The sequence below is a fragment of the Tupaia chinensis genome, unplaced genomic scaffold (assembly GCF_000334495.1).
Source record: "Tupaia chinensis unplaced genomic scaffold, TupChi_1.0 Scaffold000054_1, whole genome shotgun sequence".
Taxonomy (NCBI): Eukaryota; Metazoa; Chordata; class Mammalia; order Scandentia; family Tupaiidae; genus Tupaia; species Tupaia belangeri.
The window spans coordinates 7970848-7993855 of NW_006159512.1; the positions used below are offsets into that span (position 1 = coordinate 7970848).

The window sequence follows — 23008 nt, forward strand, 5'->3', positions numbered from 1 at the left end:
CCCTCTAGCCTTGCCAAGAGAATGTTTTATCAATTTGAATTTTTGCCAACTGACAGGTGAGTAGTAGTAGTTCAGTGTGATTTTAATTAGCATTTACTGGAGTTTGAAAAGTATTACATGTTTTTTTTTCTTATGAACCATCTCTCCTTTAGCTATTTTATTATTGAGTTGTTGGTCTTTTTCTTCCTGATTTATATAAGTTCTTTATACATTAAGGAGATTAGCCCTTAATGTGTATTCTGTCATTGTTGGATATAGTGGTCTATAGATGTTGATGAGGTCAAGAGAGTTGACAGTGTTGTTCAAATGTGAGTAGTGATTCAGGTATTTGGAAATACAGATGTGGATGGAACTCAATTGAGAAGCTGGAATTGGAGACATAAGTTTGGGAACAATCAGTATGAATGATATTTGTTTATTCACCAAAGGGCATGTGCACTTGTTAGAGTGGGGACTAGTGGGATTCACTTCATGGAGTGTGGCCATGCTGCAATCCCTTCTCCTCCATCTTGTTGAGATTTTGGGTATATATTCACACACAACTGGTGTGCTCTTCAAGTCACCAGGGCTGGGACTCAAACCACAGTTGACCATAAGGGATTTGGTTCCCTTAACCTCCAGGCCATGAGGCTGGCCCAGTATGTGTATTTGTTAACAGTGACATCACCTAAGGAAACAAAGTAGATAGAGAAGCGGTAATAAAGACAGCTCTAGAGCATGCAACCACTAGAGATTGAGAAGAGGAGGAGAAACTAGTAAAACAAACTGAGAAGGAGCTTCTAGTAAGGTAGGAAAAAGCAAAGGGCAGACTCTTAGAAGTAGAGAAAATATCTCAAGGAATGCGATTCTGTCAAATGCTTTTAGATAGGAATAAAGAGAATTCTTACTGAGAACTGATCATTGGATTTGGCGACATGTTGACTGTGGTAACCTTGACAAGTATACTTTCAGAACAGAGATGGAGACAAAGCCTGATCTCCCAGAAAGTGATTAGAGAAATACAGTAGGCTGCTGGGCAGTTGAAGGTTAGTGTGATGTCTGAGACTGTAAATGTAAAGATCTTTCAAGGAAGTTGTGTTATTCATGAGCCATATTTGACTGCTGAAATACAAGCAAAGCATAAACAGCTGATTTTAACCAGACTTGGTGTTCCTTCCAGCCAGCTTGATGGAGGCAGTTGCAGGTGTATGAACTGATGGCCTAAGCTGAACAACGAGAGTGAGGAAATGAAGAGAATACTCAACAGTCACAAGTGAGAAAACAATGGATTGGAAGTCTAGATATGGTCCAACCTCAATTCATTATATTTCATAAATAAAACATACATACACCTCAGTCTCTCCTGGAGATTTCCAGAAGACAGAAAGATGTTCTCTACTTTATCAAGAAGTGTGCGCAACAACATTTCTTAAATTTTATTCTTACGTGAGTTTACAGCAATTCGAAAATGGCAGAAGCCCATTGGGTATACTATTCCACAGATGTACTATAAGGTAAGGGAGCCCCATCACTGAAAGACTTTTAAACGTGTGCTTCATTTGGTGACATCATTGATAGCCTAGAATATGGAAATTTTTGATGGCTCCCAGATGATATGTTATCGTAAGTTTCCATTTTATCAGGTTCTAAGAAATTTTACTTTTGAAGGAAAAATAGTTGGTGGGCAAAATGAAAGCTGCTTTAATTTTTTTTCTGTGTGTAAATAAAGGGTCTGATAAATTAGTAAATAAAAAGTCTGGAAAGCAGTTTTGTTGTATAAAAATAAATACAGTGAGTTCACATTATATCAGACTGACAGTAAATGTTTTTGTGGGTAAACAGAAGTCATTTTATCAGATGCATACTAATGTGAAGGGTTTTAAAAAATCAGTAATAATTTTTTAAAGGAATCTACATCTCTTTTATAATTAATTCAGCTAATTGGTGACTATTTTTTTCAATTTTTTTTCCTATTTCATGCTGTGAAGACATTTTGTTGCTCTAACCAAGACTGGGTACCAAAAGAGAAAGGAGACAGAATTTAAATCAGTCATCCTCATTATTCATGAGCATCTATGACAAATGGCTAGATCTCAGAAAGGTGGTGGCAGTGAAATATTCAATGAAAAAAGGCTTTATCCTTTATTCAAATTTTTAAATTTTTCCTTGAACTTAAAAACATGGATAATTTAGAATTGGTTGTACTCACCACCAAGATACATTAAGTGGAGGTTTCCTTGTTTGAAATCTAAAGATGTAGTAATATTCTTTCAGTTTAGAAAATCCTATTTCTCCCAGCTGGCTTCCTCTCCATAAACTAGTTGGGTACTGGTACATTTGGAGGGTCATAGATGTGTAACAGAAAGTAATACTGGCCTAGGAGACTGAGGGCCTAGAGTGTTGGAATTTCATGAAGTCACTTCGCAACCTTAAAAATGTAACTTCTCATATTCCTTGCCCTTAATCGTACAGTATGTTTCGATGTACTTTGGAATATATGATGCATCAGACTAAAGTTGTTGGGTAATGCTTTAAAAATGTGTCTTGTGTGCATTTTTTTGTGTGTGTTATGAACATTAAAACAGAAATCTCACTGGTCGGTGGTGTGGTAGTTAAGGTGACTAGATTCCATATGGATGACCTCAAGCTTTGAGTCCTGGACCCAACATCCTGGGAAACATGCTGGGCATGTGTGCATGTGTGTCCAAAATCCTGAAAGGAGAGAGAGATGAAAGAGAAGAGATTGCAGTGTGACCATTCCCCAGGCGGGTGCTCTCTCTTTCCTTCTCTGTCTCTCTCTGGTGACTGCACAAGCCCTCTGGCAAATTAAAAATTAAAAAATAGAAAAAAATGTAAAATAGAAATAATTGAGAAATGTAAATGCTTATGAATTACATAGTCCAAATGTAAATAAGTAATTTACAAATGCTTTGCAATAAAATCAAAGATAGTATTCATGGATTTTTTTAAATAAAAAAAATCTTTGCAGCTAAATATTCAACAACTTAAGCTTTCTTTCTTTTACAAGAATGTTCACTATATGACATTATAACTCTCCAAAGGAGAAATTCTATAATTAGTTCAGTTCTCTGCCTTGAAAGCCTCGTAAGGCAGAAGAATGGAATAAAGTTTAAAAATAAGCAAAAATATATAACTCTAAACCACAGTCCTCTTATTTTAAAGAGCTTAATAAGAATACTTCCCCCAGTATATTTATAAACAACCTACTATTTACATAACACTAACTCCCAACTTAGACCATGATGATCAAAGGTAACTTACATTTTTATTCTCTTATCATTTAAATTATTAAATATCTAATGGTCTTGAGATATTGCACTATGTTTTAAAAAATGAACTATAAGTGATGTAAAAATGCCTACCTGTTCAATAGCTAAGGTGTTGGTCAAGCGTTTAGAATACAGACCAGAATTTTAGAAAAATATTTGAGAAATAGAGCTGTGTACATGGTATGGTCCCATGTAGAAATAAGCCGGTGCAAACAGATGATATGTATAGGCATGAACAAGAGTTGAGGTAACTCACCAATTGCTCTTTTAAAAGGGTATCATATTCTTTAAAAGAGCAAATGAATCACTTGCTCACTATAAATCTTACACTTTGATCATATTAAATAGTACCACCTTTTTAAAAATAAGAAACTATCCATTATAATATAGATAACAAGCACTAAGTTCTTGTCCATTGTAAAACTTTAGGACCAAATGACCAAGGCATATCAATAAACTGTTTAAGGACAACGCTATAATGCTGATATTCCAGTAGCGCTCCACTACCAACAATTCCAAGATTTAGTTCCCCATCGAAGGCGACTCTGTTTCTTTGTCCCTTTCTGTCTCTCTCTCACACACACATAATTCACATACTTTCTTGTACCTAACTTGTCTCTACAAATGCAGCTCAAGGGATCTTCTGTTTTGACTAGTAAGTTTGCTGAGAAAGATCACCTCCTCAACATATCCATAATCAAAAATGGCCCACTGCTTTCACTAAACATCTTTCCTGATCATTTTATGTTTGAAGGGTAGCTTTCCAAGAATTTGCAGAGTTGAAACTGAATTGGTATTAGCACAAGGTAATTTTAGGTGCAGGTAAAAGTGCATTTAACTTATGCTCAGCAGGACATATTTCAGTCATTACAGGAATAAGTAATTGGTACAGTTATCCTCAGCTAACAGAGAGGTGGACATAGTTTATACTACTAAAAGCTTGGTTGGCATGATTCATTTTATAGTATAATTGGCAGTATAATAAAAGGTGAGGCAAGGCTAACATCGAGCTCTGTTTCTTCTAACCTTACCTTACAAGTTAAACAATGATCAAGTACACTTCTGCTATGTTTGTGGTTTCAAAATTATTCATTGTAAACATCTTATTTTTTCTCCTATTTAATTCCAGAGCTGGAGCTTGTAGCTATGTCTATGTCAAACTATCATTTATTCTATGAAAAGCAGCACATACTGTCCATTGTGGTTTCAACACAAATTCCTTAAAAAAATGTTAAGGCCATTTAATTGAATCAGGGCCAACTGAAGATCACCCTGGCTAAAGTCAAACTACTGATTTAAAAGTTTTGGAAAAGAGCCGTAAGTGGTTGTCTTGTGTCTTCCTCTGTGGCATCTCAAGAGCAGTAGGCAGGATTTATTAGTCTCCAACGTCTCCATCTCTATCTCCAATAAGCCAAAGAAAATGAAAACTCAAGGCCAACAGAGCTGTCCCGAGTAGATCACCCAGTGCCGTTAGATAGGGAATGGAGAAACTATCTGGGTCCTTTCCTTTCCTCCAGAAGTGATGGACCATCCAGTCGGCAATCCACAGCAAGGTAAATACCTGGAAGAGAAGCCCAGAGATTACTCCCATTGCCTGGACATTCCTAGCCCATTAAACATGGCCATTAATTTCTGAAGGAAATTTCTTGTCTAAGACAAGAACCATGCTTGAAAAGAAGAAACATTTAACTGACAGAAATATTTTCATTTTACAAGTGCAAAAAAACTAACATGTATATCTGTGGTCCTTAATATTTTTCTTTAGCTATCCCTGTAGCACAGCAGTTAAGTGCTGTACAGAGGAAGCCAGATGGTCGACCATGTTCAAATCCCATTTCTGGAAGCAATACACCAGGCACACATGTATGCTCCCAGGATCCTGAAAGGATGGAGAATTAGAGGAAAAAGGATTGCAGTCTGACAAAGCCCAATTGGAGTGTGCTCACACTCTCTATTTTGCATGTAAGTGCATGCATGCATCCTCTGGCATTGAAAAATAAATAACATTTTTTCTTCAACTTTTCACATAATCTCGTCTTCACTTGGCTCTCCAGTAACCGCAATAATCCTTATATTTTAATAGCACTGTACAGTCACTCTTGCTCTGACACCCTCACTCGCAAGGAGAGAGACATGTACCTATTCTAATGGAGTAAGCTTTAGATGTCTTTGGATAGAAAGAGGATGTACTTTAGAGAGGTGAAGAAATAGGATGTACTTTAGAGATATACAGATCGAGAAGTTATACTTTAAAGAGATACAGAAGTTGTACTTTAAGTCCTACTTTTGTTGCTGCTGTAAGTGCTTGATTCCTAGTGTTTTACTGGTAAAGACTGTTTTATAATCATATGAAGTTTGATCAGGATAATCTCTTCTGGGTGTGGAGGAGGCAAGTTATAGCTGAAAAATCTTAGAAGTTTTTTTTTTTTTTTTTAAAAGAATTATTTATTTTATTTTATTTGTTGTTATTGTTATGAATTTGTCCCAGCCAGGTCTGGAACTCAAACTGTGGTCAGCCATTTGGGAGTCCAGTGCCTCAACCCCCATGCCAGTTGCCAGCCCTGACTTAGAAGTTTTAAGACTTGGATTTTTTTGCTCAGTTCTGCCTTTGGGCAAGGTTTTTTGTTTGTTTTTTGTTTTTGTTTTGTTTTGTTTTGTTTTTCGCACTCTGAGCCTACATATCCTCATTTGAAGAAAAGAGCTATAATAGGGCCTGATATCTGCTAAACTTAAGTTGAGATAAATTTAGCCTCTGTTTGGGGGGTGTTGCAGCATGATGTCGGGTTCCACTCCCAAAAGCATAATGCAGAGAGAGATCTATGAGATATAAGGAACTGAATGGTCAGGCCACATCTCAGCAGCGTGCTCTGTGTGGACGCCCAGTCTTCAGAGGAACTTGCTCCTCTTTGTGTCTTCAATGCTTAGGAAAGTGATCAATTTAAAAATTTGACATGCAAGGTCCTGCAGGTGGCAGGGAGGTTAAGACACTGGATCTCACATGGCTGACTTCATAGTCTGAGTCTCAGATCCAGCAGCTTGACAATCACATCAGGTGCTTGTGAGTGAGTGCCCAAAGTCCTAAGAGGAGACGGGATTGTGGCAGGGCCAGCATCCCTGAGGAGTGATTTTCTCACTTTCCCTCTCTCTCTCTTGTCTTTCTCTCTCTGGCAAACACATATGCCCTATAAGAAAACTAAACAAAACAAACACAAGCAACAAAAACTAGACATGTAATAACTGATTGGATGATTGAGAATCACCTGGAGACAATTATAAGAGAGAATCTCATATGAACTGTCCGCCCTGGGCAGGGAAAGGTGGTAAATAAAAACTTGAGGTATGTTTTTGTGTCAGGAGACACTAGGTTTATAACACAGTGCTTCAGAAGTAGAGTTTTAGGCTAAAGAATAAAAGACTAAAAACAGACGTTTTCAAAAACAATTTGAGCTATCTATAAATGAAACAAGTTATATAAATTGTTAAATTTACATAAATTCTATGTTACTAGACTATATGGAGATTTAATTTTAAAAAATTGCTGATTGAATGAGTAATGTGTAAAGGAGGAAATAAGTTTTAAGGAGAATGAGGGTGGCTAATTTCTTGGATTAGCAGGAAATATAAATGAATAAATTTATATGATATGTTTATTATATTACATAGTATATACATCTGTGGGGGTTTGTGTGTGTGGATATATATGTGTGTGTGTGTGTGTGTGTGTATGTGTGTGTATGAGTAATAGTGTGTGTGTATATATATGTGTGTATGTGTGTGTATATATATATATATAACTATATATAACAATTAATATATACCTTACTAATTCCTTTTATGCTATCTACACTGAATGAGAGGTCTGTTTAGAGCAGGGATTGGCAAACTACAGCCATGGACCAAATTCAACCTGCTACATGTTTTTGTAAATAAAGTTCTATGGGAACACAACTGTACCCATTTGCTTACTTATTGCCTATGAAGTCTATTATTTAATCCTTACAACACTATTAGGAAGTAGGTACTTTAATTATTCCTAACTTCATTTGGAGAAATCAAGTGAAAAAGGTTAAGTAGCTGTCAGAAAGAACATATAGTCCACACAACGTAATATTTACTATCTGGTATTTTGCAGAAAAAAGGTGTCTGATCCCTACTCAGGAGACAAATGCTCATTCTCACACACACAAGAAAAAATAAATAAAACAAAATGCATCTTTACCTCACACCCAAAAACAAATTCCAGGTAAAGACCCAAATATTAAAAAGCAGTACGTGAGGGCCAGCCCTGCAGTGCAGCAGTTAAGCCCTGTGTATAGAAGGCTGGATCCCTTCAACCACTGTTGAAGTATAAGGCCAAGCTGCTTGAAAAACATGTCAGACATGTGTTTTTCATTCCCATGAGGAATATAGTCACAGTGCAATCCCTTCTACTCCATTTCTCCTTCCTTTTGGGATTTTGGGCATGCATACACACACACACATACACATACACACACACACATACATACACATACACACATACACACACACACACACACACACACACTGTGTTTTTCGAGCCACCAGATCTAGGACTTGAACTGTGCTGCTGATCACATGGGATCCAGATGCCTTAACCATCATGCTATGGGCTGGTCCAAGCTCAGAACTATTTTGAGAGCCAACCGATAGTAGGTGTAGTTCTGATTATTATTGGGACCAGGTAATCTGGGGTCTCCATAGCCCTGCAGGAGCGTTTAACACAGAGAGGCCTCTGTAATTAGAAGGAATAGTTTGAACACCCCAAATGACTGAGACCTGTTGTTGATCTCCTTCACACTAAAAGCCCAAAACTCTACATCCCTGCCACTCCCACCAGAATGCGGTGTACAAGAGCATCCCCTCAACAGAGACTGAGGGATCTAGACACTTGCCCTTGACTGTCCAGAAGGGCAGACCTAGATTGAACCAGAAAGACATAGAAAGCCTGAATAGACCAATAATAAGCAATGAGATTGAATTAGTAATAACTAATCTCCCAACAAAGCAAAGCCCAATTCCCCATTATGTCACTACTAAATTCTACCAAACTTTTCTTAAAGAATTGTTTTATTTAGCTTTACTCATTATTATTATTATTATTTGAATTTGACCCAAGAGAGACAGAGAGAGGGAAAGTCAAAAAGCAAGCTGCCAGGTCCAGGACTTGAATTGTGGTTAGCCATGTGGGAGTCCAGTGCCCCAATCACCATGCCACCTTCTAGTCCCTCTACAAAACTTTAAAATTTCTAAAGACCCAAATGGAAGGAACTCTCGCAAACTCATTTTATGATGCCACCATCATCTTGTTACCAAAAGCATACAAAGACACAACAACAAAAGATAACTACAGACCAGCATCCATAATGATATAGATACAAAAATCCTAAAAACAGAACACACACACAAAAAAAACCCCAGCAAATCAAACCCAATAATACATTTAAAAGATTATACATCATGCCCAAATAGGCTTTGGGCTTTATCCAGGATGCAAGGAAAGTTCAACATACACAAAGCAATAAATGTAATATATTAACATAAAGATAAAAACCATATACCATCAATTGATGCAGGAAGAGCATTTTATAAAATGTAATAACCTTTGGGAACCAGCAGTTAGCATAATGGCTATGTCGCTGGATTCCCACGTAGTCGACTGTGGTTTGCATCTCGGACCCAGTGGCTTAGAACTCATGCCGGGCGCGTGTGCGTGCATGCCCAAGATCCCGAGAGGAGAATGGAGAAGGGATTGCGGTGTGACCATCCCCCCTGGGGGGTGATTTCTCGCTTTCTGTCTCTATGTCTCTCTCTGTCTGTCTGGCGAGCGCACGTGCCCTATAGCAAAAACCTCTCAAAAAAAAATGTAATATCCTTTCATGATTAATATGCTCAACAAAATAAATATAGAGGCTACATTTCTTAACACAATAAAGGCCATATATGACAGACCCATAGCTAGCATCACACTGAACGGAAAGGCTGAAAGGCTTCCCACTAAAAACTGTAACAAGGTAAGGCTGTCCACTTTTCTTACTTATTTTCAGTACAGTATTGGAAGTCTTAGCAAAGCCAATGCAATTAGATAAGAGAGCTATTAAAAAAACTCTCAGATAGGAAGGAAAGAGGTTTAATCATTCCTATTTGCAGATATCATAATTATATATATAGAAAATCCTTTTAAAATCCACAAAAAACTCCTAGAAGTGATAAATGAATTCAGTAAAGTTGCAAGATACAAAAGCAATATACAAAACTCTATAGCTTTTTTATATACCAACAACAAATATACTGAGGTAGAATTGAAAAAGCAATCCCATTTATAATGGACATAAACACACACACACACACACACACAGAAATAAATCTAACTAAAGATGTAAAAGATCTCTATGATAAAAATTAAGAAAACCTACAGAAGGAAATTGAGACAGATTTTTTAAAGTGCAAAGACATCCCTTGTTCTTGGATTGGAAGAATCAATATAACTAAAATGTTAATACTACCCAAATTAATTTCTAAATTCAATACAATTCCTATCAAATTGCCAGTGACATTCTTCACAGAAATAGAAAAACAATCGCAAAATCTGTCCAATATCATAAAAGACCCCATGTTGCCAAGGCAATACAGTGCAAAAAAGAATGAAGTTGGAGGTATCTCACTACCCTACCTCAAAATATCTTAAAAAATGTTAACAATCAAAAGAGCATGGTACCAGCACAAAAACTGACACACAGACCAATGAAACACAATAGAGAATCCAGAAAAAAATCCAAAAACATACAGTCAACTGATTTTTAACAAAGGGCGCATTTTTTCAACAAATGGTGCTAGGACAAATGGATATCCATCTGCAGAAAAGAATGAAATTAGATGCCTATCTCCCACCAAAAACAAAAATCAAGTCATTTAAATATAAAGTCTCAAACTACAATATAAAACTACTAGTGAAAAATGCAGGGGAAACACCTGAAGACATGAGAGTAGCAAAGATTTCTTAAATAAGACCCCTAAAGCATGGGCAACAACCCCAAAAATAAACAAGTGGGATTATATGAAGTTAAAAAGTTTCTACACAGCAAAGGAAACAATGAACAAAGAGACAACCCACAGGATGGTAAAAAATATTTACAAATTATGCTTCAGATAAGAAATTGCTAACCAGAATACATAGGGAACTCAAGTAGCTTACCTGGGAAAAAAATCTGGAACGATTTAATTTAAAAATGGATAACTGATTTGAACAGACAATTCTCAAAGAAAAACATAGAAATGGCCAATAAAAAGCATAAGGGAAATGCAAGTCAAAATCTAGGGCTACTCAAGCTTTCTATTGAGACTTGGCTATCATTATTTTTCTTGACTTGTAAGGTTCATTCAGGTAGCAAAGTTTGCCTTATCCCTGTGATGCTTGCTGTTATTGAACTCTCCGTGTTAAGAAAGTGTCTCTAAGCCCATAAATGTTTGCATACCCACCTTCTGTTCCAGCCCCATTGATCAACACTCAGAATCCAATACCTGGAGTACTTCCGTAGTTTCAGTCATTCATGTTGACTATACCTTACGATTTCTAGTTGGGAAGACTTTTTCTCCCTTATCAAGCCCAGCACTTCTACCCTGTGTTATACTGAGATATAACAACAGTTATGGGCCTGACAGGCAAGACAGAAAGTTGGGCCAGCTCCCGAGTGGGAGGTATCTTTTTCCTCATGGACAAAGTTAGCTACAGAATTTACAGAGCCAGTGGAAAATGTTCAACAAGTAGAGAAACTGTGGAATTAAAGACACTGAAAATAAAGCTTCTCTTATGAGGTGACTTTCAAAAACAAACAAAAAAACCAGTAACATGAGAGAAAAGGAAACTTAAAAGTGCCAATAAACATATGAAAAGATGCTCAATCTCACTAATAATAAGGGAATGCAAATTCAAGTCACATTAAATTTCATTTCATACCCATCTGATGGGCAAAAAAAAAAAAAATCAATTTTAAACAATAGCAAACATTGTCTCTTTTTTTGGAGAGGTTTTTGCTATAGGGTGTATGCGCTCACCAGAGAGACAGAAAGAGAGAAATCACCCCCCCCCCAGGTGATTGGCCACATCGCAATGCCTTCTTCTCCATTCTCCTCTCAGGATCTTGGGCATACACGCACATGTGCCCAGAGTGAGTTTAAGCCACTGCATCTGGGACTCGAACCGCAGTTGACTACATGGGAGTCCAGCGACATAGCCATTACGCCAACTGCTGGTCCTGGAAACATTGGTTTTAAAATGGCCTATTACGTGGCCATGCAGTGTTCATGAATGAACTGTGATTTCTCACTTTCTGTCTGTCTCTCTCTGTCTTTCTGGCGAGTGCATGTGCCCTACAGCAAAAACCTCTCTAAATATTGCCAGAGGGCATGTGTGCTCGCCAGAGACAGACAGAAAGAGAAAGTGAGAAAGCACTCTCCATGGGGAACAGTCGCATCACAATCTCTCCTTCGTTTCTCCGTCTGTCAGCATTTTGGGCACCCATGTACATGCTTCTGGCATGTTTCTCAAGCCTCCGGGTCTGGGACTCAACCAAGCAGTCAGTCATGTGGGATCCAGCCACCTTAACCACCACTCCGCAGGCTGGCCCTTTATGTAACATTTTGAGGTATTTGCTTTAGACAATTTGTTAAGGGTTGATAAAGCAGCAGAGCCCTGTGACCTGCACCCCTGAGGCTGGGCCTCTCAGCATTTCTGTAACTGTTCTCGCCAGCCAGGAAAATAAAGGGCTGTTCGGTGGAGACATTGAATGGAGAAACTCAGGCCTCAATGGCATCCTGCATGTTAGGTTCTAAGGATCTAACACGTAAATCCCTGGAACAGGAAAATCATGTCTTTCTCTCTGATCCCTTGTTTTTTAGCAAAACAATTAAACCTGAAACTATCCTCTGTTGTGGAAGGGGCTGTACCACTCAATACCTGAGTTACTATCACCAGGAAAAATGCCTGTTGGTTTTCTCATCTCTAAAATGAAGTTACTATTACCTACCTCACTGGTTGGTTACAGAAATTAAATGAGATAAAATGAGTAAAAGGTTAAGAAACTGGCTTATGGTACATACTTGATGAACATCAGTGCCAGGACTGTCACAGCAATTACTTCTCTGTCTCAGCATTTATATATGGCCTTTTTAGAAAAGGTTAATTGGGGTAGAAACGTGAACAGTGCTTTCTAACACTAACAAGCGATATGACTTTACACCTCTCTGAGCCTTAATTCTTCCTCAAAATGAATGAATTTATGTCTGTACAATCTGTTCTAGCTCTAAATTACAAAAGAACCTGTCATAAACTATCCAGTGATAGAGTATGATTGCTCAACACACCTGTATGTTTTCCCTTCTCTACCTCTCACGTTCATAATTCCATTTATTGAATGTATTTACACAATTGCCATAGAATCAAATTCCCTTCCCATGAGATTTCTTTGAGAAGGTATTGTGATGATGTAAAATTCAAGCAGATGTAACCGCCAGGTGGTGACACAGTGGTAAGGCAAATGGACTTACGTGGGAAAGATCCTGGGTTTGCACCCTGGCCCCTCCCTGTGCATGCAGGGAGTAAAACGTCCATGATCTTGGTAGCTGAGACTTGGGGGAGATCATGGCATGAAGACCCTGTTGGGGATGTCTTTCTCTCTCTTGCTCTTATTCTTGAAGGAGTAGACTTTTAAGAAAACCATGATGGATCTCAAAAGCGTTATTTTTGCTATAGGGCACATGTGTTTGCTAGAGACACAGAGAGACAGAGAGAGAGAGAGAGAAAGTGAGAAATCATTCACCACCCCCAGGGGCACTGGCCATGCTGCAATCTCTTTTCTTCTCTTCTCTTGGGATTTTAAGCATACGTGTGCACATGCCCAGCATGAGTTTTAAGCCACTAGGTCTAGGACTCAAATCATGGTTAGCCACGTAGGAGCCCAGAGCCATAACCACTATTCCACGTGTTGGCACCTCAAAAGCATATTTAACAAAAAAGTTAATGCAGATTAAAATTTATTTTTAAAAATATTTATGCAAGTTTATCAGGTTTTCTTTGGGATTCTGTGTGTAACAAATTATTAAAATCACCGTAAGAATCAGATAGTTTTTAATGCAATGTGTTTTGTTTTAAAATAAAATGATTATTTAAGGAATGCATGCTTTTTCATTGGGAAAGCACACTGAATATGAAGCCAAGGGTAGACTGTTTTTATATCATCTGTTTGTTCTTTATGAAATATGCATAACTTTTCTAGGTAAATATGCCTTCTGAAAAGGCAACTTTGTAGCCTCAGCTAATTATGCATGTTCTGGACGAAGTGCTTGGAATTTAAATAAATATATAAAGTAAAAGAATATATATTTGCTTTGGATGATATTGATTCTCTAGGCTAGCTCCTTCTTTGAGTTAGAATCCACATTTCCATGTATTAGCATCCCCTAATGTCTCAACTGCCAATAACAGTCCTGTGTATTATATGAAGACAAACAATTTCTTTGGAAAAGGAATGCTTTGAAAAATGATACAAATAAACCCCAGAAGTAGCAAATTAGTATAGTTCTTCCTAACTCCTAACCTTACAAAGGCTAAATTCATGTCTCCTCTAAAAATTGTTTCCTTAATCCACTTTCCAGGCTGGAAACATTTCTCCTTAAAATTTAAGATTTAAATGTCCTCTCAAAATAATTTAGGATGCTCAGTTAACAATTTGATTTCTGTCCATTTCTGGTATTCAAATATAAGCATCTTTCCTTTGGCTCGAACTGTTTTTTGTGAGGCGGCAGGTAGAGGAAAGTGAGGATGGTGTTGCTGAAAAGAAAACTAATGTTGATAGTTTTTTTCCCTTCTTGGGTACTATTGTGTATTACTCTCTCTATTCTCAGAAGATATTATCTACATACAGAAAAGCTAAATGACTTATCTTTACACAACACCAGGGAGAAGTGGAGTCAAACCAAGGCAAGTTTAGCTCCAAAGCTGGTGCTTCCCATCACTCACATCACATTAGCTTGCTGGCCAGTGGCTGAGGGCTGCCAGAAAAGGAGAAAGTATTACCACATATAGATTAAAAGCAAGAAGGGAAAAAATAGCACAGAATTATTTCACAGTAGGGGAAACACATGAATTCACAGTCACTGAATCCCTCCCCAAGAAGTTGACCAGAAGTGAATACATTACCAAATGACTAAAAATCAAAGAAGAGCCTCAAGGATGAGAGAATCAAGTAGTACATCCCCACCAAGGGAACAAGGTAATCTGTCTCAAGCAGGGAAAAATTAGAGCATATTACCAAAATGTCAGAGAAAGAATTTTGAGTATTTATTGTAACAAAATTCCATGAGATGCAAGAGAAAGAGAGACATTGAGCTCCAAGAAATGAGCAAGTCCTTCTATGATATGAAAGAAGAATTGGTCTCCATAAAAAAGAATCAAACGGAACAGTTAGACATGAAGGCTATAACACAGGAAATTAAAACCTCCCTCAAAAGTATCAAAAGCAGGTTAGACCATGCAGAAGATCAAATTTTGGAAGTAGAAGACAAAACCAATCACCTAGAAAAAATTATCAAAAATAATATGAAAACTGTCAAGAAAACAGCCAAGAGAACTAAGGATAATAGACGAAAAATACTAGATACCATGAAACGCCCAAATATATGAATAATTGGTATACCAGAAGGTGAAGAAACTAATGAGGACATTGATAATCTATTCCATGAAATCCAAAAAGAAAATTTTCCAAGTCTAGAGAGGCACTCAAACATTCAGACCCAAGAAATACAAAGAACCCCAAGTAGAATCAATCCAAGAAGATCCTCTCCACACCACATTATAGCTAGATTGACCATAACAGACAAAGACAAGATACTAAGATTGGCAAGAGAGAAACGTCAAATCATTTACAAAGTCTATCCCATCAGGCTAACACCAAACCTTTCATCAGAAACAATGCAAGCAAGGAAAGAATGGGGAAATATATTCAAAGCGTTAAATGAAAAACAATTTTAACCAAGAATATTATCCAGCAAGATTATCCTTCATATGGGAAAAGAAAATAAAAACGTCCTTGGATCAACAAAACCTGATGGAATTTATCAAGTCCAGACCAGCTCTTCAAGAAATTCTGAAAGGAATACTATACCAAGAAAACTAAAGAGAGACAGACAACAATAACAGAACAAAAAACAATGAGGAATATGGCCAACTAAATGGCAGGGACAAGTCTGGAAATATCGATAATAACGTTGAATGTCAATGTATTAAATTCTTTAATCAGGAGACACAGACTGGCTGAGTAGATTAAAAATCAGAAACTCTCCATCTACTGCCTACAAGAAACCCATCTCATGGATAAAGACATACATAGACTAAAAGTGAAGGGCTGGAAAAAGCCCTTTCTCTTGCATCTCATAGAATTTTGTTATGATAAATACTCAAATTTCACGCAAATGGAAACCAAGAAAGAATAGGAGTCACTATACTAATTTTGGACAAAATAGGCTTTTAGACAAAAACTGTAAGAAAGACAAAGAAGGGCATTATATAGTATTAAAAGGGCTAATTCACCAAGAAGATATAACGCTTATAAATATCTATGCACCAAACTCAGGAGCACCCAAATATGTAAAATAAAGACTGCTAGATCTAAAAGGAGAGATAGACTGTAACACTATAATTGTTAGAGATCTCAACACCCCATAATCTCCTTTAGACAGGTCAACAAGACAAAAAATAAGCAAAGAGATTTAGGAGCTAAATGATACCATAAATCAGATGGACTTGATAGACATCTATAGAATTTTCCACCTAAAAACCACAAAATATACATTTTTCTCAGCCCTCTCAAAGATTGGTCACATGATAGGGCACAAAACCAGCCTTTACAGATTCAAAAGCATAGAAACTATATCCAGCATCATCTCAGACCATGATGGAACTTAACTTGATATTAATCTCAGGAAAAGCTCCCGAAAACATACAAATACATGGAAACTAAGTAACCTACTTTTGAATGACTCACTCCATGACTACTGAAGAGATTAAGACAGAAATCAAAAGATTCATGGAAACTAATGATAATGAGTACACAAGTTTCCATAATCTATGGGATACTGCAAAAGCAGTCATAAAAAGGAAGTTCATAGCAATGAATGTGCACAAAGAAAAGATGGAAAGGTGGCAAAAGGACAACCTAACATCATGTCTCAGGGAACTGGAAAAAGAACAAAAAAAATCAAAAAAAAATGCCAGGAGAAAAGAAATAATAAAGATTTGAGCAGAAATAAATGAAATAGAAAATAAGCGAACTATAAAGAAAGTAAATGAAAGCAAAAGCTGGTTCTTTGAAAAGATTGACACGCCATTAGTCAGACTAATTAAGAAGAGAGAAAGGAACCAGCTAAGTCAAATCTGCAATAAATCAGGCAACATTACAACAGATATAACAGAAATAGGACAGGAGCACACTCGGTTGGAAAAGCATTTGCACAACTATTTTCATTGCAGCATTATTCACAATTGCTAAGACATGGAACCAACCCAAATGCCCACAAACAAATGAATGGATTGAAAAACTGTGGCATATATACTCCATGGAATACTATTCAGCCATAAAAAACAAGAAGTCTCGGGCGTGGTGGCGCCCGCCCTATGGCAAAAACAAGAAGTCTCTGGAATTTGGTAGAAAGTGGATAAATATGGAAGATTTGTTGCTGAGTGAAGCAAGTCAGACTATGAAAGAGAGACACTGTATATCTCCGCTTAACATATACCAACTGTACTCTATGGTAGAGACTGAAAGACTGGAGAACATGAAAGTATTAAAAATTGTAATGGACATTAGAGACAAAGTGAAAAGAGAATGTGGGGCAGAAAGAGCATAGGAAATTTGGTGGGGGGCAATGGAGAGGTAAGACACTTGTGGGACAAAGATGAGGTTTATTATCTGTTGATGGGGATGTACATGGTGGTCTCAACTGGGCTGGACTGAGGTATATATCATACTGGGTAAAGTCTCTTTACAATCTAAACAATATATAGCATTTTAATGTATAAATAATAATAAAAATAAATAAAAGCAAGATAAAACAAAACAAAAAAGCCAAAATAATTTTTAAAAAGACAACCTTCTTGGATCTTCTATTTTTAGCTGCACTGCAAACAACCCCACTGAAAACAAAAAGCTCAATAAAATTTTTTAAAAATGATCTTTTCAAATGCATTTCTGAGCTGGCAAGTAAGGACTCCTCAGGGGCCCTAGAAAAGGAAAGCAGGCCTGCAAGGGGAAGGCGTAGCACAACAGCATCTGTAGGGGTCTGGAGCATGAGAGTGGGCAGATTCACCAGATGCAGGTCGCACTGAGCCATCTGTGCCTTCTGCCACTCCAGGGACACCAAGGCATCCTCTAGGAGTTTGGCAGCAACACAAGACAGAGCAGACAGGAGACAGGCCAGGCCTGCCCCAGGTAGGGAGCCTAATGGGAGCTATTCATACAAATTAAAGAATTTCTTCTGAAGAAAGAAATCTGCCCCCCAGAAGGACAGAAAGGACATTTATCTGACAGCAGTACTATGAGATGGGACAAAGATCTCCCCTCAGAATTTGTAACCACATGGCGACTCTTATACAGATTTGAGGCCAGTATGGTCAAATTGCCTGTGTGGTCTGAACACCCTCAACCTGAGCATTTATTTTAGATTGTCCTAAGGTTGGTAGTACCTCAATGTCCCTGGGAAAAGCCTATAAAAATCTCTGGAACACCTTTGACCTAGGCCTCACAAAACTTCCATGGTTAAAGGTTTAAAGGAAGACAAATACAGCATGATTTCACTTATATATGGAATTTTGTTTTAGAGGTTTTTGCTATAGGGTGTGTGTGCTTACCAGGAAGACAGAGGGACAGAAAGTGAGAAACGATCCCCTTCTCCCACCCGCTCAGTGAGGGGAGGCTACACCACAACCCCTCCTTCATTCTCCTTTTGGGATTTTGGGCATGCGTGCAAATGCAACAGGCGTAATTTTCAAGTCACCAGGTCTGAAACTCTGACTTCAGTTGGCCACGTGGGAGTCCAGCAACTTAACCATCATGCCACCTGCTTGTCCTTTTTAGAAGGAATTTTTAAAAGCTGAACTCTTAGAAGCAGAGAGTAGAATGGTGGTTACCAGAGATGAGAGAGGGAAAAGGGTCAGACTGGGGAAATGGTGGTCAAAGGAAACAAAATTTCTGTTAACAAGAGGAATAAGTTCAGGAGATCTATTGTACAACATGGTGAATACCATGTTTTCCAATAACAGTGTATTATACGCTTGAAAATTGCTAAGAGAATGGATTTTAAATGTTTTTGCCACCAAAAAAGTATGTGAGGTAATAGATATGTGAGCTAGTTTGATCTAGCCATTCCATAACAAATACATATCTCAAAACATCATGTTGGGGAACCAGCAGTTGGCGTAATGGCTATGTTGCTGGACTCCCACGTAGTCGACCGCGGTTCGTGTCCTGGACCCGGTGGCTTAAAACTCACTCCGGGCGCGTGTGTGTGCGTGCCCAAGATCCCGAGAGGAGAATGGAGGAGAAGGGATTGCGGCGTGACCATCCCCCCTGGGGGTGATTTCTCGCTTTCTGTCTCTATGTCTCTCTCTGTCTGTCTGGCGAGCGCACGCGCCCTACAGTGAAAATCTCTCCAAAAAAAAAAAAAACATCATGTTGAATACCATAAATCAATACAATTATTATTTGTCAATTTAAAAATAAGTTAATTTTAAAACAAAAAGCATCAATGTTAAAAAAGAGTATGAGCTCAATGATAATAGTTGTGATCATGAAATGAAACAAGACACTAATAGCAAAAACAACAGTAGAATACAGAGCTGAAAGATCTTAGACACCATAAGAATCTGGCACATAAGTCTTCGCTATGTTTTTAAAGAAACAAGAGACTTGGAATATCAGAATGGAGTGAGAGAATATAAAGTAACATACAAATAAGTGAAAATGGCCAATGACTACATCAAGAAATAGAAATTTTAATCACTAAAATTAAAAACTTGATAGATACAATTAATAGCAATTAGACACAGCTAGAGATATAATTAATGAACTGAAAGATTAATCTAGAGGAATTAATAAAAAAAGTAGCACAAAGATATAAAGCACAGTGCAATATTTAAAAAGATGCCATAAACCTGGAGGACAGTATAAATAGCACTCAAATACATCTCTTTGAAGATCCAGATGGAGAGAAAGCATAACAAGGAGAAGAAATATTTAAAGAAAAGTTGACCATTTTAGGGGAGATTTTTCTTTTCTTTTCTTTTGGTAGAGATTTTTGCCTTAGGGAGTGTGCTCACTCTGGACAGAGAGAGAAACACAGAGATAGGGATAGGGAAAGTGAGAAATTTCTCCCCAGGGGGATGGCCATATCATAATCCCTTCTCCATTCTCCTCCTGAGATCTTGGGCACACGCATGCACACGGGTGCCTGGCATTAGTTTTAATTCTCTGGGTCTAGGACTTGAACCGCAGTTGACCATGTAGGAGTCCAGCAATGTAACCACTATGCCATCCACTGGCCCCCAAGAAAGATGTTAACCCACTTATCTGAGGAATTAAGATTAACTAGATGAAATCTGAAAAAACACAGATGATTTGAAATACACAGTTAAATGATCTAATGGATCTATATATACAGAACACTGTAGCCAGCATTTGGAAACTACACTTTGTTTTTTCAAACACTCAGGCAATATTTATAGAAACTGTCCACATGCTAAGCCATGAGAATGTTTGCAATAAAATTTCAAAGGATTACTATCATAAAGGCCACACAGTCTAACTGCAGTGCAGATAGAAATCAAAAACAAATATCCAAAAAGCCCCTTACGTTTGGACATTTTAAAAGTGTGCTTCTAAATAAATCATGAGTCAAAGAGAAATCATAATGCAAACTACAAAATATTTAGAATTGATCAATAATTAAATCTTATGTGTGAAAATTGTGGAATGCTGGCAATGCAGCACTTAAATGCTTATGTTAGAAAAGAAGAAAAGCCTAAAAATAAATAAACTATGTATCTATCTATAAGTCAAAAAAGGACAATTATACACCCTAAGTATAATCTAAAAATAAAGTGCAAATATTGAAAAAATAGTAAACAAACATAATAATGACGATAAAGTCAAAGTCAGTCCTCTGAAAAAGCAAATGTGACTGACAGGTGTTGGGCAATCTTTCCTTTCCTTTACTTCTCTCTCTCTCTCTCTCTCTTTGCCAAAGGACATGTGTGCTCTTAGAGAAAAGGAGAGAGAGAGAGAGCAGTCCCAGGGGGCTGTGTCACACTGCAAACCTTTTTCCCCCATTTTTCCATCCCAGTAGAATTTGGGGCACACACATATGCCCAGAGTGTTTTTTAACCTGCAGGGCCAGGAATTCAACCCCAATCAGCCATGTGAGATCTGGCTCCTTGTACTCAAGTCTTAACCACTGCACTACCCAGGCCTGCTAGTCAATCTTAATCAGGATAAAAGAGGAAGATAACAACCAAACTATGAAAAGAGAACTTATCAGATACTGACTAGTAGCACTTACCCCTCATTCCTGCCCAACTGTGATCATTCCTACCCTGCGGGGATAAGAGCCTAAGAACTCTACTTCTTAGACTCCCTTACCAGGTAGAGTTGAGGCTCTTCCACACTGCACTCGTGAAAGATTTGGGAGGTATACAGGAAGGAGAAGGCTTTCTTCTGCAAGAACATAGTGCTATGGCTTCTATGGCAGCCTGAGTTTGCATGGGCTGACCACATCCCATGTCCCTCGGCCAGTTACCAGCCTTCAGGTCTGGGAACAGTGATGGTGTAGTAGTTTATTAAGTTTCCTAACTTCTCAGTAATAACAGGCAGCTGGACTCTCTGAACCACATCCGCTCTAGAAAACCTGAATGCCAGTGGCAGCTCTCTTCCCTTCACACCAGCTTTCTCTCCTCCCGCCCTGCCAAGATCTAATAATGCTCTCAAATATCTCCCTACATTCCCATCAACTATGAGACTGGTATGAGCATTGTTACAACAAAGCCTAGGGGGGCTAGCCAGTGGCATGTGTACGGTGGCTGGATTCCACTGCCAAAAGCACAGTTTGAGTCCCAGACCCAGTGGTATGAAAAACCACGGTGGTTGCATGCCAAAAATCCCAAAGAGGATGAAGGAGAATGGACTATGGCATGGTCATTCCCCCATGGGTGTTTTCTCACTTTCTTTCTCTCTTTGTCTCTTCAGCTAGCACATGTGCCCTATAACAAATTTAAAAACAAAAACCCCTACACTGTACATATACATTATCCCTGTGAATAGTGAATAGTGTTAGAATACATTAACAAGCAGGAAGTAAGGTCATCTGTCACATTAACACTTCAAAGATTTATATACTTGGCATTTGTTCAAAGGATGCATATAGGCATTTAATGTGGGGAATTGCTATTTCACATCTGACTTTTTGTTTCGTTCTAGTGTGGAAAGACAAAAAGTAATGAGTCTAATAGCAATCTTCTCAGTTATATATACAAGAACTTTGAACGAACAATGTGTATGATTTTTTAAGTTATTTTCTTGTTCACCACATTGTTCTAGTTGACTGGAATATAATTTTATGTCTGTTGGGTCAAATAATAATAAAAAACCAGAGCTTCTAAAAATATGTTAGATACATTTTATATTACACACACACACACACACACACACACACACGGGAGGGTTCCTTTATAAGCCTATGTACTTTATTGCATGCCTTCAAAAACCTTATTTTGAGAAGGCACTCATAATACTAAAAAAAAAAATTTCCAAGAAGTCGAAGACACCAAAACTAAAACCTTCTGTCCAAGAGAAGCTCTTGTAATGTGTTCTACAACAATATTTGTAGCCCTAACTTTTAATAGCAAAAGGCTAGAGACAACCTAAAAGTCTACTAAAAGAACAAATGAATAAATGGTGAAATATTCATATAACAGAACACTATGCACAGTGAAATAGATAAATAAGAGTTACGCATACAAATGAATCTCAAATACAATGCTGAACAAAAGAAGGAAGTCACTTAAGCAAACATTCGGTATGATTCCATTTTTTTAAATTTCAAAAACATGCCAAAATATATTCTTTAAGTTTCTAAATACACGCAGTAAAACCACAAAGAGAAGCACAGGCACGGGAATCATGATTCCAGTTGCGCAGAGGTGGTTTTAGAAGGTTTCGATACTAAGGTTCTGATAGTATTTTACTTCTTAAGCTGACCGGTCTGAGTACTGGTGTTCACTGTATCAGTGATTTTTTTACCTTATGTATGTCATTGTTGTTTATCTATTAAATATTTAATATACAATTAAGATATGTAAAATGTAATCATTCTCAGCATGCATGAACTCGTGGTCTAGTTAAGCCTAGTCATTCTGATGGAATAAAGCAAAGAACTAGTGGTGGCTAATGTCACTTTATATTCGGAAATGACAACCTAAAAATCAAGGGAATATTCAAACTAATTAAGTTGTTTCTCAGTGTCTGACGAGTTGTTTATCAGTTTCTAACAAGAAGGAAAATGAAAAAAGATAAGAATAAGGCATTTATGACAGCCATAAAAAAATGAACACATATAGATTTTCTACTATATGGTAAGTAAAATTACTTTAATGCTCTTATTATAATAGAACGTTAGGG

At 37.6% G+C, this 23008-nt stretch overlaps 1 protein-coding gene across 1 annotated transcript in view; it reads right to left on the reverse strand.

The window, feature by feature from the left end:
* Positions 1-2852: 2852 nt before the first annotated feature.
* Positions 2853-23008, reverse strand: part of SLC41A2 (solute carrier family 41 member 2) — a 131388-nt gene continuing 111232 nt past the window's right edge. Inside the window, exon 11 of the mRNA XM_006141429.3 lies at positions 2853-4830. Within this exon, the coding sequence (XP_006141491.1) occupies positions 4645-4830 (186 nt within the window). The 3' untranslated portion in view covers positions 2853-4644. The remainder of the gene's footprint in view (positions 4831-23008) is intronic.